The following is a 17060-nucleotide window of genomic DNA, read 5'->3' as shown; positions in this document are numbered from 1 at the left end:
AAACACTCAGTGTTTCACTCTGTCCAGAAATTTGAAGCATTAAACTGTCAGGATCATTGTTGGGGAAAGTTACATTTAAAAGTAATGTTACAATATTGTGTAACTCCCTAAAAAAAGTAGCTACTTATGTTACTTAGCAGTGGATTCATTAAGTCTATATAACATACACCTTAATTGTCTTTAAAAACCCCCCACACATTTAGAGTATTATTACATTCTGTCTACTTAGAATATTTCCTGATCCCCTAAAGCTATGTATGCCATACAAAAGATCTCTTAACATTATGGGTTATATTACCCACTGTACTACTCTTTTTATTGAAAGTTGAATGTAATGTGTTTCATTTATTTTGTTTGTTTTTTTTTATGGAGAAGAGAGAGAATTTTAATACAGTAGCTTAAAAAAATGTCTAAGCAAATTAATTATTTCCCCACCATTAGTTTCCAGCCTTTCTTGGCCACCAGAATATTATAACTAAATAGAATATATAACATGCAATATATCAAAAGAAAGAAATTTTTTTTTTATTCTAGCTTCATGCATGCTTTTTTATCAACACTTGATTGTGGGAAAGTTTCATAAAAAAGCAACATTTTAAACAAAAACTGAGAAAATCAAAAAAAAAATCAAAGACTACAATGTGCATAAACAATGCTTTTATCGCTTGTTTCTGCTCCTTTTGATCTAGATATTCGTACGCTTTCAGGAGATGCGTAATAGCGCCCCCTACTATATAACAGTAAAAAATGTAAAGCCAGGAAAATTCCATCAATGGCGGCGAAAGAGTTAATTAAACAGAATCAAAAAAGTTGTCTGATTACTCAATGCATGTTACTTGCATTACTTGTTAAATTGAAACATAGATTTATGTAAATACACTTAAAATGTGAAAATCTCACATATGTTTTTGTGAAATGCTTGTGAAGTGTGCTTGTGCTGTTTTTTATTTAAACAAATGACACTTGGTTTGATATTTTGTTATGTTATGCAAGATATTTGATAAATGTGGCTGAAGTGGCCAAATACTTTTTTAGGGTCATTGTATATTTTGTTTTTGTCCACACACAGAAAACAGGACTTTTTGTTCACAGCTCTTGAAACCTGACTCTCAGCCAGTACAGCGCTGATTCTTCACTCGATAAACACTCAATTTTACTGTATGTTCATTCATCTGGGTTAGAGATCAGCCAACATCACTGCCTACACAGTTGTCCAATATGCATATTATGCAACCAATTAATTTCTAAACTGGACAGGATAAAACACAGCCATTAGATCACAAAATAAAATGAGACTGTACATTTAAAAAAAATGTATGTGCAAAAAGTTGATTTTGTTATATAGATTAGCTTCAAAGCTAATAGACATAGACCACAAAGCTGCAGTTTCATGGGGTCTTTAGATGCATCTTTTTATTTATAGTTTTTCTTGCTCACTGGTGCAAATGTGTTGCGTCATTCTCTTTCGTCTAAAAATTCTTCCGTTCTGATTTTCAGTTCTCCTTTTTGTTGTGATTTTTAGTCTCTGAAAAAGCATGTAACCGCATACTTGCAGAACCTTAGAAGATCAGCACAGGATCTTTCTTCTCATACTTAATTTGCTCCACTGCAGTGGACGTCACTGTCTTTCTACTTCTCACTGCAATGCTAGGAAATCGCAATGGAAATTACCAGGGATCCCGCCATATGATTCTATTCTAGTACTTTTTTATTTTATTTTATGTGTTACGGTACATGAGCTATTGCGATACACTGTGGTTTAAGAAGTTTATTTTATTTTCCTGCAGTATCATGGCATCACTTAAAATTGCATTTTATGTGTTCCTATACGTACTATTAATTATTTGAAATCCAAAATTAAGCCAAGTGCTTGTCTAGAATGCTAATGCTTTGAAAAAAAGACACAAAACACGATTGATGCTTATCAGACCCATGGCTTAGTGGTTGCACTGAGCTGCGGTGCTCATACAGACAATGCAAGTTTGAATCCTGATTGCAACATTTGCTCATTGCACCCTACTTCTGCTTTCTTTTTTTTTATCCATAAAAATGGCAAAAAATCCCAGTTGTTATAGACCTAGTACAGTAGTTAATTTGCCAATAGCGCAATAAATCCTATTCAGAAAAAGGTCAGATTGGTTTCCATTATGAATCTCTCCATAAATGCTTTCAATTATACCAAACAAACAGATCTATGTACTGTAGATGGTTAGTTTGACACAACTTTGTGTTTCTGCCAGGGATCTGATCAAGGTGTTGAAGTGGTACGTGGACCGCATTATTGAAGCGGACCGTCAGGAACACATCCAACAGGTGCTAAAGGTGAGAGCCCTTGCAAAATCCTTCTCTACTTCAGACTACACGTCTTTTCTCGCTCTCTGCTTTTCATAATGATATTTAGAGTCTGTCATTACTGTCTTCCATCTCCTGATTTTGTGCAACCATAAATACAATTTATATTCGTAATGTACTGAATATTCAATTTCCCAGGAATGGTTAGCTCCGGGCTGCTACGACTTCAACATCACATTAGTTCACACAGCCCATGCATTCTTAAATACACTGCTTTTATGTTGCGCTCTGTGCTCAGATCTGCTGTTCTCTTGGTTTCCTAGGCGACAGAGTATATTTTTAAGTATATTATCCAGTCGCGCCGGCTGTTTGCCCTCGCCACAGGCGGACAGAGCGAGGAGGAGTTCCGCTGCTGTATGCGTGAGCTTTTCATGTCCATCCGCTTCTTCCTCTCGCAGGAGAGCAAGAGCTCGCGGCCCATCACACAGACACAGGTGAGAGAGAACGCGATCTGTTTATATTGAAAAACTATTTAAATTGTATAGTTGAGCCATGGTTCGTAACATGCTCTGGTGCTCATGTGGGTGACACAGGTTTGAGTCTAGCACGCAACATTCCTCATTCTTTTCTTCCACCGATACATACAAATAATTAAATAAATGAATTTTATAATTGAGTAAAAAAATAAAATATTTTTAATTATCTTTTTTTACTATTAAAAAAAATAATAATTTATTACTTTTATATGAAAAAAATAAAAAATAAAATTATTTTTATTCTCTCTACTAAAATACCCCCCCCCCCCCCCCATACTTCACTAAAAAGTATTTTGGTGGGTATTGAGATATACTTGTCTAGATGAATCCAAGAATGGAAATGTCTGGTTTAGCATAAAAAAATCTGAGATCATTTTATCTTTTGGCCATTATTCTGTTCTTTAGAGCCGGTAATTTTAGTCTCACGTCTGAAGCATCTTCTTAAATCATTAAGTGTTTAGAAGGCAGATTTGCTGTATTAAGCATTTATTTGCTAGAGAAATGCCTTTAAACCCTCATCCTTCCCTCGGGTCATTTTGATCTGAAATTAATTGTAACACATTTTTTTTTTTTTTTTTTGACTATAGAACATGCCCAATGCAAAACACACTCATATGCATGCATGCACACACGCACACACACAGACACACCTAGGAATCCCATTAAAAGTGTTTTTTTCTCAATTTTTTCAAATAAAAATCAGTCAGTCACTATGCAGACTGCACACAGATATGAAATGGTTAGATATGAACACATTTTCAATGCAGAGCAAAAAAAAAGAATTGCATTTAAAAATAGAAAAAAAATATTATCAAAATGAAATGAGATAAGCTTTCTGGACAAAAAGAAAAGAAAAACAGAAAAAGTACAATTTCAGGCCGTCGGGTCTTTTTGACCCGGGAGGGAAAGATTTGCTACGAAGTGCGAGGCAAGGATGATTTTGACAAGACATTTCACCCATTAAAGTTGGGTCATTCATATTTCATGGAGAATGTCGTCCAAACGTGGTTTTGAATGCTCCCCCCTAAATTCAGGCAAAGCATTTGAAGTCTCCCTCAAATATTTCCGACTTCCCTGAGCTGAATGGGAGAGCGCGTTCTATTGGCCGTCACTCTGGCTTTTGTTGGAGCCTTGGTGTGAGTTTGTTTTGATGTTCTGCCGTGTTCTACAAAGAGCCTCAGACTGTGGACGGCAGCCCATGCACACCCTTTGAAAGAGAAAGACCAATACATCCAAAGAAAGGATTGCTTTGGGATTTAATGAGAGAAAGAAACATTTTAAATTAATATAGAGGATAAAGATGAAAAGAATGAAGTAAGATGGAAAAAAGTGAGATAATGAAGGTGCAGCAAGATTATAAGAAACTCTAGGGAAGACTCTAGATAATAGGGAAGTGGGAAAAACAGACAGAACTGGGGCCTCATTTATAACCGTCACGTACGCACAAAACAGGCCCTGAAAGAGGCGTACGCCACTTCCGACGCATAAGTTGTGATTTATAAAAACAAACTTGACGGGAAAATTTGCGCACCTGCACGCAAACTCTGACCCATGCGTACGAACGTTTTGGAGATGGAGCAGTTTGGCGACAAAGATGGTGAGCTGGAGTTAAATGTCTTTTTGGTCAAAAATTAAACATATACAGAAAGATAATACAAATATAATTTCACTCACCAAGCCTGTCACTTGAAGCAAATATCCATCCCTTCTTAAATGTCCGCGCCAGCGAGCGCGTTGGGCCGTTTAGTGAAACTGATGCAAATAACAGTTTAAATAAATAAAATAATGATTTAAACTATGTTTTACTTCTGATATAAACATTTAGATTAAATATGCCATTCAAATTAATGGAGTTAAACACTTAAACATGAAATCATTACTGAGAAGTTACAAAATTTTTTATTCAAATTCAATCAATAGAAATATTTGTTGTGGATGCGATGTTTTGAACACTTTTCCTGTAGCGTGCTGTGTTTTAATGTTTTAACCACAGAGATAATTGCTTATCAAGATAATACAAGATTGTCTGAGAAAATAGTTTCGTGCAAATAATGCCCAATCTGTTTCCATTAAAAATATAAATCAATTAAAAATACAATTCGGCCAGTGGAAAAGATGAAATGTATTTTACACTATTTGATGTGTATTCAAAAACAAGACAAGGATAGGCAAGTACATGATTTTTATTAATGTAATGTGTCTTGTACCGTTAAACGTTATCACGTGGATGAATAATCATATGCAAATGATATGCAGATGAGGATATGCATATTAAAACTAGGCGTTGTAAGCTCCATATATGGATATTTCGGGGTGGAGACGCATGTGCGCACAATCTTCCGCTGACTGGGATTTTTTAAAGTGAATTCTGCGCAGGTTCTAGCGTACGAACGGTTTTATAAGTCTGAATATTTTTTTGCGTACGTAATTTTTGGCTTTCAGGCGCACGTACACTTTTAGTAAGGTTCCTACACACAGTTTTATAAATGAGACCCCTGGTCTTTTTTCCACAGCATCAGTGAATGGGACATGTATTGCACGTTTTGGCTGCAAATCCAGCTTTCAAAATGTCAGTCTGCTTTATTTTGTAATTTCACATAGCCAGACTTTTGACTATCAGCATAAAGTCTGGCCCACTTGGCAGCTTTTCCTGACCAAGACCAGTGCACTTACACAGAAATACTATTATTTAAAAGATGTGTAAAGCAACCAGTTAAAGTTTGTTTCCGTACACCGGTGTGAAAAAAAAGTAAACTTATTCTGCAGTGTCAGTCGCAACCATCTGTTACTTTTGCCAAAGAATTTGATGGTAATGTGTGTGAGCAGAAGTTCTGCTGATTATTTCACAGATGTAACTTGACAACAAAGTGTAAAATACAGTTCTGCTCATGCATGTCTAGTTTACTTGCTTGTAGCTACCTTAAATATTTCACTATACTTATACTAATTTAGTATAAAAATATTAGTAATTTTTTAATGTTCGATATCACTAACCTTACAAAGTTTGACAAATCTGGTGATAAATCTTTGTCAGACTTGCTTGAACAAACCTGGCAAGGTTTTGTTTCTGACACGCACTGTAAGTGGTAGACCAATCACAACAGACTGGGCCATTTGACCAATCAGAGCAGAGTATCCTTTTGGAAAGGAGTTTAGAGAGACTGAATCCTTTATCAAATAGTTTCAAATACCTTTCTCTTTGAGAAAAGAGGTGATTTTTAAAGTGTGTTTGACCTTGGATGCATGTAAACCTATTGAAGGAGCAAAATTAGAAACCTTTAAAATAGCATAATAGCGAAACTTTAACTAGTTCTAGCCATCAGTGTGCAGTATGCATTAGGTGGTCAGTGGAGAGATGTTGAGAGATGATCCATAGGCTAAATCTAAGACTTGTATCATTTAACACTCTGGATTGTCTCAAAATGAATAGTTAATACAGCTCAATAGGGTATTATACTGCAGAATGTGTCTATAGATATATATTCATCTCACACGATTCATTACCCTGTGTTTGACTGACTGCCGTTTGGAGGTTTTAATCTTCACGGAGAGCAGAACAAAGGCAGTGAGAGAATGCAGGCCAGAGCTGTTCTAATCCCCCATAATCCCTCCCGTCCCTCTATAAACTCCACACTGGCCCCTCACAGCAGGATTATGTGTTGAGGGTCGGCCCTGTTCTCTCTTCAGTCTTCAGGCCATGTTCTTCTTGTTTTTGAGATTCCTTCATAGGCCGTGGGTTAGTGGTAAAAACGGTTACTGGCTGAGAAGATAGACGTGTCACAGTCAATGTATGCAAGGTGGTTGAAACAGGGCCGATATTTACAGTTTTAGTTGACATTGTAATTTAATTAGACTTTATTTTTTACATACTTGCCTTTTTTTTAATTATAGTTAACCATTTGTGTCGTAGTCGCATTATAGTTGCTGTCTAATTCTTGTACTCCAAATTATGTTTTGTATTTTATTTAATATATTTTTCACTGGTTTTCATCATTGTATTGCACATTATATTTGCATGCAGTTTTTTTTGTACATTTTCACTGGTAGGTTTAGTTGTTGCTTGTAGTGTGTAATATAGTGGCAGTTTAGTTCTGTTTATTTGCATTTTTTATATTAATGATTTTTTCCCCACTGATTTGTATTGTTCTGCATGTTACTGTTGCTGTTAGTTTTTATTTATTCACAAACTTTTTTTCTCACTGGTAGTTTTCATATAGTATGTGCAGTTTTGTTTTCCCATATTCTGTTTATTTTTCCCATGTGATCAATTGCTGATTGTTTGTGCACTTGAATTCACAGGCGGTGTTTCTGCAGCAATTCCCGGCAGTGTACGGGGAGTTGTTGAAGCTCTTTACGGTCAGGGAAGTGGCTGCGTTTGTACGGGAGACATTAGGCAGCCTCCCCACCGCCTCTCAGCCAGACTGTCCCCTAGAGGCCGTCAAGCTGCACTGCATCACGAAAACCGTAGAGAGCCAGATCTACATCAACCCTGGTAAACACGTTCACTTGAGGATGATGATGAAGATTGCTATTCCTAATTTTCGAGGCTGTTTGTTTAAAGGATTAGTTCACTTTCAAAAAATGTTTTGCTGATAATTTACTCACCCCGATGTCATCCAAGATATCCATGTCTTTCTTTCTTTAGTCGAAAAGAAATTAAGGTTTTTGAGGAAAACATTCCAGGATTTTTCTACACAGAATGGACTTCAGAATGGATCGTGTAGAGACTTTGAAGCTGCATTGAGACGGACATTTGAACCTTCTTTGAACATTGGTATAGTTGGTTGCCATTGAAGTCCATTCTGTGTAGAAAAATCCTGGAATGTTTTCCTCAAAAACCCTAATTTCTTTTCGACTGAAGAAAGAAAGACATGTATATCTTGGATGACATCGGGGTGAGTAAATTATCAGCAAAAATGTTTTTGAAAGTGAACTAATCCTTTAATGTTTGTGTGTTTGTATCAGAGTCTAGATGTATTCTGCTCCCAGTGGTATTGCGTTTGCTCCAGGCTCACCTGCAGGAGCAGCGAGACCTCGTCATGTGTGCTCACATACTCACCTGCATGCTGTCTCTCCTCAAGAAGGACGACGCGGTAAGATAACACTCACACAACTCTCGGACATGTGCCACCAACTGTGTGGATGAGATTGCCAACAGAATTGGACCCTATAATAAAGTGTTGAATATCTCACGATTCCTCAGAACGTGATCCTAAACGTGCCTAATTATGCAAGGCTTCCTGAGGATCGTCTTGTCATTCAGGCAACCTAGAAGGTTTGCACATCCCTAATTTGTGTTGACTTCTGCTTTGAAGTAGACCACGGGAAACTTGTCTTATGAAAATGCTGATGCTGGTCTAAATGTAGACATCCTGTCTGACCTTAAAGAAGTCAAATGGCTGTTCTCACATGCAGAAAAAGACCAATGTGCATCAGCCACACTGGTTTCCTCCTGCACATGTATAAACTGAAATGACAGCTGAACCTTTCATGACTGCTTCACCCCCCTCTGCCATTAGCACCCTGTCAGAAAGTGTGCATAAAATCACGGTTGACCTCTTGCAAGGCCGTACCCTTACAGATGTGCCTGTGTACGCAGGAGCCGACCGCATCCGAAGAGGTCGATCTGATCGTGGAGAGTGTTTTGGCTGTGTTACTGCGGACCATCCTGGAAGTTGCTAACCGGCCCCAACCAGCAGGACCTACACTACGACCCCAAGTTCAAGACGTTACGGTAAGAAGAAACGAATAAAAAGAAGGCTTTACAAAGAACAGAAGCAAGAGTGAATTTTAAAAAGTGAAACGTGTAAAAAAGCATCAGAAAAAGACAGAAACAGGCCCTGAGGGCGAGGTAATTACAGCCCAGCAGTCACAGCGTTTTACACATCAAAGTCTCTCCACACAAACAGCATGTGAATTCTGGCAGCATTCCTGCAAGATGTGATGTATTCCCCAGCGCCCCAAGGCTTTTGTGGATGCAAACCTTGCCGTACCTCTTTCCATTTTCTCACATACTCAGATTTATTAAAGGTTTCATGAGGCGAATCAATATGGGAATGAAATATTCTGTGATGTATTTTTTTTAATTAAGTGCTATGCAAATGAATTTATATGAGCAATGTACAGCTAGACCCACATGAAATCAGATTTTTGGATGTTTTTGTGCTGATTGTGGAGAAAATATATGTTGAAAATTCTGAATGTAACTATTAAATATACAAGTTGCATTAAAGTACCCCTATTATGCTATTTTAAAGGCTCCTAAATTGTTTTGGAGTCTCCCACATGCATCCAAGGTCATAAATCACTTTAATTTTCTCATAATATACTTTAAAGCATCATCTCTTTTCTCACTGTGTGTGAAACGGTTTCAAATAGAATACAGCTATTTTAAATACCGGTAGTAATAATATTTGTCAATATTATTGTTTTTACTGTATTGTTTTTATCAGATAACGTTTACATGAAAGTGTTCAAATTAGTCAAAGTTATTCTAATTTTACCTACTATTTGTGCAAATTCAACTATGACTTTTTCGAAGTAAAGTTCAAATGAAATGATTCAAAATCACATTTATGTCAGAACAATCAATGAAATGAACACACCAGTGGAGGGATTTATTGATTTTTCTGTATAAATATGTCTTTTTTTCTTTTCTTTTTTTCTTTTCTTCTACGTATAGCATATGTTGAATGTGTCTTTTTTTTCAGGGGGAGTTTGTCTCGTGTCTTTTGGCTCTGTTGAGGCATATGAAGGACAGACACTACCAGCAACTCCTGCAGAGGTTCACCAGTAAAGACGACCTGCGGGTGAGTCGATTATCAACTTTGTCTGATTGGCATCAGTTCTTAATACTCACTAAGAAACATGTGAAACATCCTCTTCTTCTCTCTCACAGGACTTTCTCCTGCATATCTTCACTGTGTTTCGGATCCTGATAAGACCAGAGATGTTCCCCAAAGACTGGGCGGTCATGAGGCTCGTCACCAACAAGTTAGATGCTTCTTTCCTCGTCCAATTTTACATGGTGGTTTTTAGAGTCAAGGTCGTAATTTTCAATTAAAAACATCCATATTTGAAAAAAAGTTGAGAGTAGTTTGCATCAATGGATGTTACCATCGGTGGTTTTAACATTTAAAAGTTAAAAGTTAGAATGTTTCACTATTTACATCTTACCTTGGACGCTTCATGCTGGAATTCACGCTCTGCTTCTGGGAACAGTAAACCCCACCTACTTTGATTTTAATTGGCCATCTCAATCATTTTGACATTGACGAGCGTTGTTAGACTGCTGAGTCAGACTAGACTAAAAATGTTACTTTTCAAGATTTTTGTCATCCTAACAATATACAGGGTGCTGCGTAATGGCAGAGCAGTGCAATAAGCTCAAATGGGGGGGACAATTTGGCCATTTCTAATCATTGGACGGGACTTGTCCCCCTCAGTGTCTGCAGTACCTTTTTAGAGTATTGAAATGTGATGTGTGATCATGTTTGATTTACAGCATCATCATCACCACTGTGCTCTACCTGTCAGATGCTTTAAGAAAAAACTTCCTCAGTGATAAGTTTGACTACAAGGTTTGTACTCTGTCCGCTTCAGTTTGAATTCATCAGTAAAACATCACAGTCGATCTGTTTATTTTCTCTGTGGCGCAGCCTCTAAACTCTCTGTTTCCATGTAGGTGTGGGATTCATACTTCTGCCTGTCTGTTATCTTCATCAACCAGCCCTGCCTTCAGCTCGAGACCTTCTCTGCATCAAAGAGGAAGAAAATCCTGGAAAAGTGAGTGCCTGCAACTCCTCTGAATTTTAATACTTCTCTACTATATACAGTAGTATGCCAAAAGTCGTACGTCAAATGAATAGCATGTCTGAATTTATAAGGCTATAATGGGTTTGAAATTTTTAGTTTTTGTTTCATTTACAATTTTTATTTGCGTATTTCATTACTGGTTCTTCATCAAATGCAGCACATACTCGGACAGTACATGATTTCAGATGTGGCTACAGTGTTTACGCTCTTCAGGAAGTCGGCCTACAAATGTCTCAGTTATATTTCGAACACTAAACTGCTTTGTTTGTGTTTAGGTACGGAGACATGCGTGTCATGATGGGATGTGAGATTTTCAGCATGTGGCAGAATTTAGGTAGGACATTCCCAGTTATCCGAAAGCTTTACACTTCCTCGTATGGGAGACGAAAGTTTCTTGTCTTGCAGGAGAACACAAGCTGAACTTCATCCCAGCAATGATCGGCCCGTTCCTGGAGGTGACGCTGGTGCCTCAGCCGGACCTGAGGAACGTGATGATCCCGATCTTTCACGACATGATGGACTGGGAGCAGCGCAGAAGCGGCAACTTCAAACAGGTCACCCAGCGCCCCCTTCTGGTCACTTATAGGACATGCAGTTATCTGACTCCAGAGCATGTGAAATATATTTGACATCATTTTTATTTGTAATAGGTGGAGGCAAAACTTATCGACAAACTGGACAGCCTCTTGTCAGAGGGAAAAGGAGATGAAACGTACAGAGAGCTCTTCAACAGCATGTGAGTGAGAGGACACATACACAAATAAACAGATAAGCAGGTGCAGTCCTTTGTGGGCTGAACGTTTATTGAGTAAATGTTAGATTAGAGCAAAGCAATGAGACGGTAAGTATTTATGCAGGTCAGATCTCACTCATCTGTGTGATAGTGAGTGGGCCAACCTGCAATTGTGTTCATGTGTGGTTTTCCTGGCTGTGTGTTTGGGTTTGTGTGCGGCCGTGAAAAAGTGTTTGCTCCCCTTAATCTGAATTCAAATTTATGCACATTTTTAACATTGTATAAGGTCAGATTTCAGATTTGGTGGTAAAATGGACATATAGGTTTGGTGTGTTTTTTTTGTTTTTTTTTTGTTGTTTAAAGTTGCAACTCTGCAATCTTCCATCTTTAAATAAAAATATGAAAGATGCATCTCATGTTTTTTTGTTCGTGAAGGGACACTTTTGTGCATATCATGATAATTGGTGTAAAAACCGAAAATCAAACACTTTTTTCACTTTTCTGCTTTCTACTAACCATACTAACTAACTGTACTAGCTGAGTCTGAGTGGCTGTTGTTGACATTAATCTATTAATATGAATTTGTTTTGTTTATGCTGCTCTGGACTAGAATTCCTCTGTTCGGTCCATATCCTAGGTAAGATGATCAGTAATCACTGTTCTGCGGGACAGCTGTGTGTCTGTGAGAGCGTGCAGGGCATGATGGGTCATATGGTGGGCAGCTGTATGACTCGTTGTCTGCTTTGTTTGTTTTCTCTGTCAGTCTGTTGAAGAAGATCGAAAGGGAGACGTGGAGAGAGAGCGGGATATCCCTCATAGCCACGGTCACGCGGCTGATGGAGCGACTGCTGGACTACAGGTGACACGGAGCAGATGCACACAGAAACACAGCAGTTGGAGACTGTAGCCAGACAAAACCAAAATGCTGCACATTGATTTGTGGAAACGCATATCAGTGCTCGAAATATATTGGCTTCTTAATGCTTCTAAAAAAATTCGACCTAACCTAAAGTTCTTCCCACGTTTAAAATGAATAAATTGTCAGATCATGATGCATTTTTACACTAGTCACTACTTTGGTCATATGGATAAAAATTACTCTTTCTGTTGTTTAACAGAGACTGTATGAAGTTGGGAGAAGTGGATGGGAAAAAAATTGGCTGCACAGTCAGTCTCCTGGTACGTTTTATTTTATTTTTTATAATCTTTTATGCCATTCTTTGTCACTTCAAGTCAGTATTATTCACCCTGTACCTGCCGGTTTACACAAGCTGGTGGTCTGTTTTGTGAATAGTGTCTGTTTGGTGCTTAGTTCAAGGCTGGAGTGTTAACAAGGGAAGTGATTTATCACTTTAATTGGCGGAAACACTAAAGTCTTTTCAATGCTGAGGGCTGTATTGAGGACGACCTAGTGCTGAAGTGATTTCTCTTCTCCAAGTCTCCTTGGATTAGCCGTATGAATCCGTTCATAGCAACCAGAACGACACTTAAAATAAGTGCTGAAAAAAGCACTTTAAAGCACTTCATATCCACACTCCACCACTCTTTGTCTCTTTTCTGCAGAACTTCTACAAAACGGAGCTGAATAAAGAGGAAATGTACATCCGCTACATTCACAAGCTGTATGACCTGCATCTGAAAGCACAGAATTACACAGGTACTTGAGCTTGACATGAACTAGATGTAGTTCAGGGCTCCAGACTGCGACCAAATGGTTTGAGACAAAATTTTTCCTTCCGGTGCAACTAAACCAAATTTGCCCAACTGAGCTGCCTTTTCTGTTGCATATGAGAAACATCAAATGACAAACGAAATGAAAGCGTAACGGAAATGTGGTATCTGTTTGAGCTGTGTTGCGTGGATCATTTATCAGCTCGAACCAATAATAGACAATTATAAACCATAGAAATCAGATATTTGGAAAAAATTATTATTATTTATGAATTAATAAATGTATAAATTACCACTATAACCAGTAGATGGCAGCAGAGGAGCACTTATTGACTTGTTAGCCATTTCCACTCCCTAATAGTTTTTCCCCCCGCATGTTTTGCTTTTAATTTATATTTAGATATTATTAAATCCCTATAATAAAACAAATCATCAAGAAATACATTTTTGTCAAAGTTTGACACTTTTTGTACTGAAGTATGAAAAGTCAAGAAGTCTCACGAAAAACAAGAACTTTAAATTGCAAAGAATTACACAGAAAGCAAGTAAAGAGCACTCCTTTTATTATCACCGAAGTGCAGGATGATACTATAGAACAACAATGGTACATTTAATAACAGTAGAATATTAAAATTTTGTTGTTGTTGTTCAATTTTTTTATCTGCAGCTCAGTGCTTTACTATTTATTTTCTAAGAAATAAACTTAATATTATTAGTAACTGCACTTATTAATGCAAAACAATATTAATGTATGATTAAATTGCCTTTGTGATTAACAACTCTAATATGTTACTGTGGAGCCCTGTAGTTTGAGGCTACGGTTATCGGATATATTTTCATCATGTATTTCTGTGTGTGCAGAGGCCTCGTATACACTTCTGCTGTACGACGAGCTGCTGGAATGGTCCGAGAGACCACTGCGGGAGTTTCTGAGTTACCCTATGCAGAGCGAGTGGCAGAGGAAGGAGTACCTGCATCTCACCATCATCCAGAACTTCGACCGTGGAAAGGTCTGAATTTTCTGCTGTCTCCCCCTGTTTTTGTTTCATGTTTCCAGGCCCCTTTGGTTTCTCCTCACGTTGCTCCTCTCAGCCCTCTATCAAATTATCAAGGGTGATTGTGTACCGAGTAGTTATCCTTTTCGACTAAGTGGTACCTCAATCACTTAATCACTTGATGAGAATACAAATCAGTGCGTTTGTTGTCTGCTCTCCTCATGGCTGGAGCCATCTGTTGTACTGGTGGATTTAGATGGCAATGGGACTGAAACGAACCCACTTAAGAAACGATATGCCTCAGAAAATACATGGATATTTGACAGATGACATGGACAGTTTTTAGACGATATATGTCGCAGTTAAAAGCATAAATTAATACAAAAGTACAAAAATATAAATATATATATATATATGTATATATGTATGATACATATTTTATTTTTTTAACAAGAATACTACTACATATTTTATGCTTAATATATACAGTATATGCAATATGTGTACTGTTGGGCCAGACATTGAAGAAGAGCAGCCAGCAAATCTTTTACATTTGATCCTTCCAAATCTTTGATATTTGACTATGTCCTCGGTCCTCAAAGTGTTGATGATGCTCTAGTGACTCCTACTGTTGAGTTATCAAACTGCATGTGAATTAAAGTACACCTCTCTACCCCCTCAGTGTTGGGAGAATGGCATCATCCTGTGCAGAGAGTTAGCGGACCAGTACGAATCCTACTACGATTACAGAAACCTCAGCAAAATGAGGGTGAGTTATAACTCTTTATGTGATATGACAGTTCTTTGCATTTTGCCAGTTCTTAAAGGGGTCATATCATTAAAAGCAGTCTCGTTAACATAAGGCAGTGAACATTTACATGTCAATTGGCAACTTTAGGTTATTTTCATAACTCTTAAAGGTACAACAAACTTTTTTCCAATTCAAATTTTCTGAGAAAATCATCCACAATTAATTTAATAAATTTTTTAGTGCAAGAAACTTCCACTTTCAGTTGATTAAACGCTACAAATGTGTAGAATATGGCACTTTTAACTGAAAATCCAGATATTTACATGTAAGTGTAATTGTTGCTAATAATATGATTTCAAATCACAGATGATGGAAGCTTCATTTTACGATAAAATAATGGACCAACAGCGGCTGGAGCCAGAGTTCTTCAGAGTGGGCTTCTACGGCAAGAAATTCCCCTTCTTTCTACGGGTATGTGTCATCCTGACACCCTGCAGTATATTAGACTTCACTGTCAGTAACTCTGAAGTCCACTTGGTGTCAGTATTAACCAGAACGTGTGTTGTACAGAATAAGGAGTTTGTGTGCCGTGGTCATGACTACGAGCGTCTGGAGGCGTTCCAGCAGCGCATGCTCAATGAGTTCCCTCATGCCATCGCAATGCAACACGCCAACCAGCCTGACCAGACCATCTACCAGGCTGAAGCCCAGTGTATCCTCCAGATATCTCTTGTCTTTCCCAATCACTCACACACTAGCATGCCAAAGAGTCCTACACCTGCAGGCTTACATTTGTTCTCTTGCATTGTATAGATATTGTCCTAATTCCTCATTAGTCACATCCATTTGCCCTTACTAACTGATCTACTCATTTTACTATTAGCGGTATGCATGCATTTGTCACCATTATTACTATTGCATATACTTAGTTACGAATTTGAACAATTCCCTAACACAAAGTATTACACTTTAGTGTGCACAAACTTTTCCATTCAGTAAATCTGTCAGAATCCTGATGATTTAGGCAGTTTATGCATACAATTTGTGGTTTAAATTCCATTTGGGGTGAATTAAATTAGCATTTGGATGCAAATGTGACACCCTAACTTGTGTAAAATAGATTTCATGACGAGGATGTTAGTAATAATTCTTAATAGCACACTAACGATGAGTATTAAAAATGTATAAAAGTAAAAATTCAGCGTAGTAACCACTTTTCTATGCACAAAAGTGGTTTTCAATATGCTATTTTCTATAATACAGTGCCGTAACAGTATCGGAGTGAAAGCACTACAACATGGTTTTTCAGAACAAGCACAAGGCCAGAGCTTACCCACTTTAAAAACACGTTCGCGTGGCTGAAAATCGATCCCCAGAACACACATCAAGCGTAGAGACGGCGGGTCACAGGAGAGCGTTTGCTCAGTTGATGAGACATGTACCTGTAGGCCAGGCGCTCAGTGAATATGTGACGTCCTCTTCAGCACAATTAGAGCAGACAGGGCCGGTCAGACTACATGAGCACAGCGTTTTGTTATCCAAGCCAGCGATTAATCATTGGCCTTCTTTGACGTCTGGCCTGTTTGATTCATATTTATGTGCTGATGAGACCTCATGTCTGTAAGGCACAAGATGTTGGATATTTAAACATTTGTGGAGGATGATTTCCTACTGTACTGTCTGCATTTGGACTGGGTGTGAAAATAGCAAAGTCTGTTTCATTTAAGTTATACAGTATATCATCTCAAATCAAACATCATATATCATATCATATCATTATAGTAATGTTATTCAAATGTGTTTGTGTTCAAACGACACGTTGCTTGTTCCTTGACCAACCTTCATGCAGATCTGCAAATCTATGCTGTAACACCAATCCCAGACAGCCAGGACGTCCTGCAGCGGGACGGCGTTCCCGACAACATCAAGAGCTTCTATAAGGTCAACCACATCTGGAGGTTTCGCTACGACCGGCCGTTTCACAAGGGCACCAAAGACAAAGAGAACGAGTTTAAGGTGAGTTCTGTCATCACTTAGTTCTTTCATCATTTATTAACCTTTATATCATTATAAAGCTGTATGGCTGTCTTTCTGCTGTGGAACACAAAAGGAGACGTTTTGAAGAATGTGCTGGTTGCTGTTTTCCATGCAGTTTCCATTAATGCTTAATAAAGCTTCGAAATAAGATACAAAACCACCATAAAGGTACCATTAAAGTTGCTCATATGACTATATTCCAATTGTTCAGAAGTCATATAAGAGCTTTG

At 37.9% G+C, this 17060-nt stretch overlaps 1 protein-coding gene across 2 annotated transcripts in view; it reads left to right on the top strand.

Annotated features, from left to right (window-relative positions):
• dock4b (dedicator of cytokinesis 4b) overlaps positions 1-17060 on the top strand; it is an 88632-nt gene that overhangs the window by 51394 nt on the left and 20178 nt on the right. For both annotated transcript variants that reach the window (XM_084111468.1, XM_084111467.1), the window contains exons 21-40: positions 2241-2322; positions 2616-2786; positions 7128-7320; positions 7794-7921; positions 8428-8562; positions 9539-9637; positions 9727-9821; positions 10333-10408; positions 10513-10613; positions 10919-10977; positions 11049-11197; positions 11294-11379; positions 12140-12235; positions 12495-12555; positions 12940-13033; positions 13909-14057; positions 14725-14811; positions 15160-15264; positions 15364-15505; positions 16643-16809. In XM_084111468.1, coding sequence (XP_083967594.1) covers positions 2241-2322; positions 2616-2786; positions 7128-7320; positions 7794-7921; positions 8428-8562; positions 9539-9637; positions 9727-9821; positions 10333-10408; positions 10513-10613; positions 10919-10977; positions 11049-11197; positions 11294-11379; positions 12140-12235; positions 12495-12555; positions 12940-13033; positions 13909-14057; positions 14725-14811; positions 15160-15264; positions 15364-15505; positions 16643-16809 — 2275 coding nt within the window. The remainder of the gene's footprint in view (positions 1-2240; positions 2323-2615; positions 2787-7127; positions 7321-7793; positions 7922-8427; positions 8563-9538; positions 9638-9726; positions 9822-10332; positions 10409-10512; positions 10614-10918; positions 10978-11048; positions 11198-11293; positions 11380-12139; positions 12236-12494; positions 12556-12939; positions 13034-13908; positions 14058-14724; positions 14812-15159; positions 15265-15363; positions 15506-16642; positions 16810-17060) is intronic.

This window comes from Abramis brama (assembly GCF_963993115.1).
Source record: "Abramis brama genome assembly, chromosome: 4".
In the NCBI taxonomy this organism is placed as follows: Eukaryota; Metazoa; Chordata; class Actinopteri; order Cypriniformes; family Leuciscidae; genus Abramis; species Abramis brama.
This window is presented reverse-complemented; position numbering and strand designations above follow the sequence as displayed.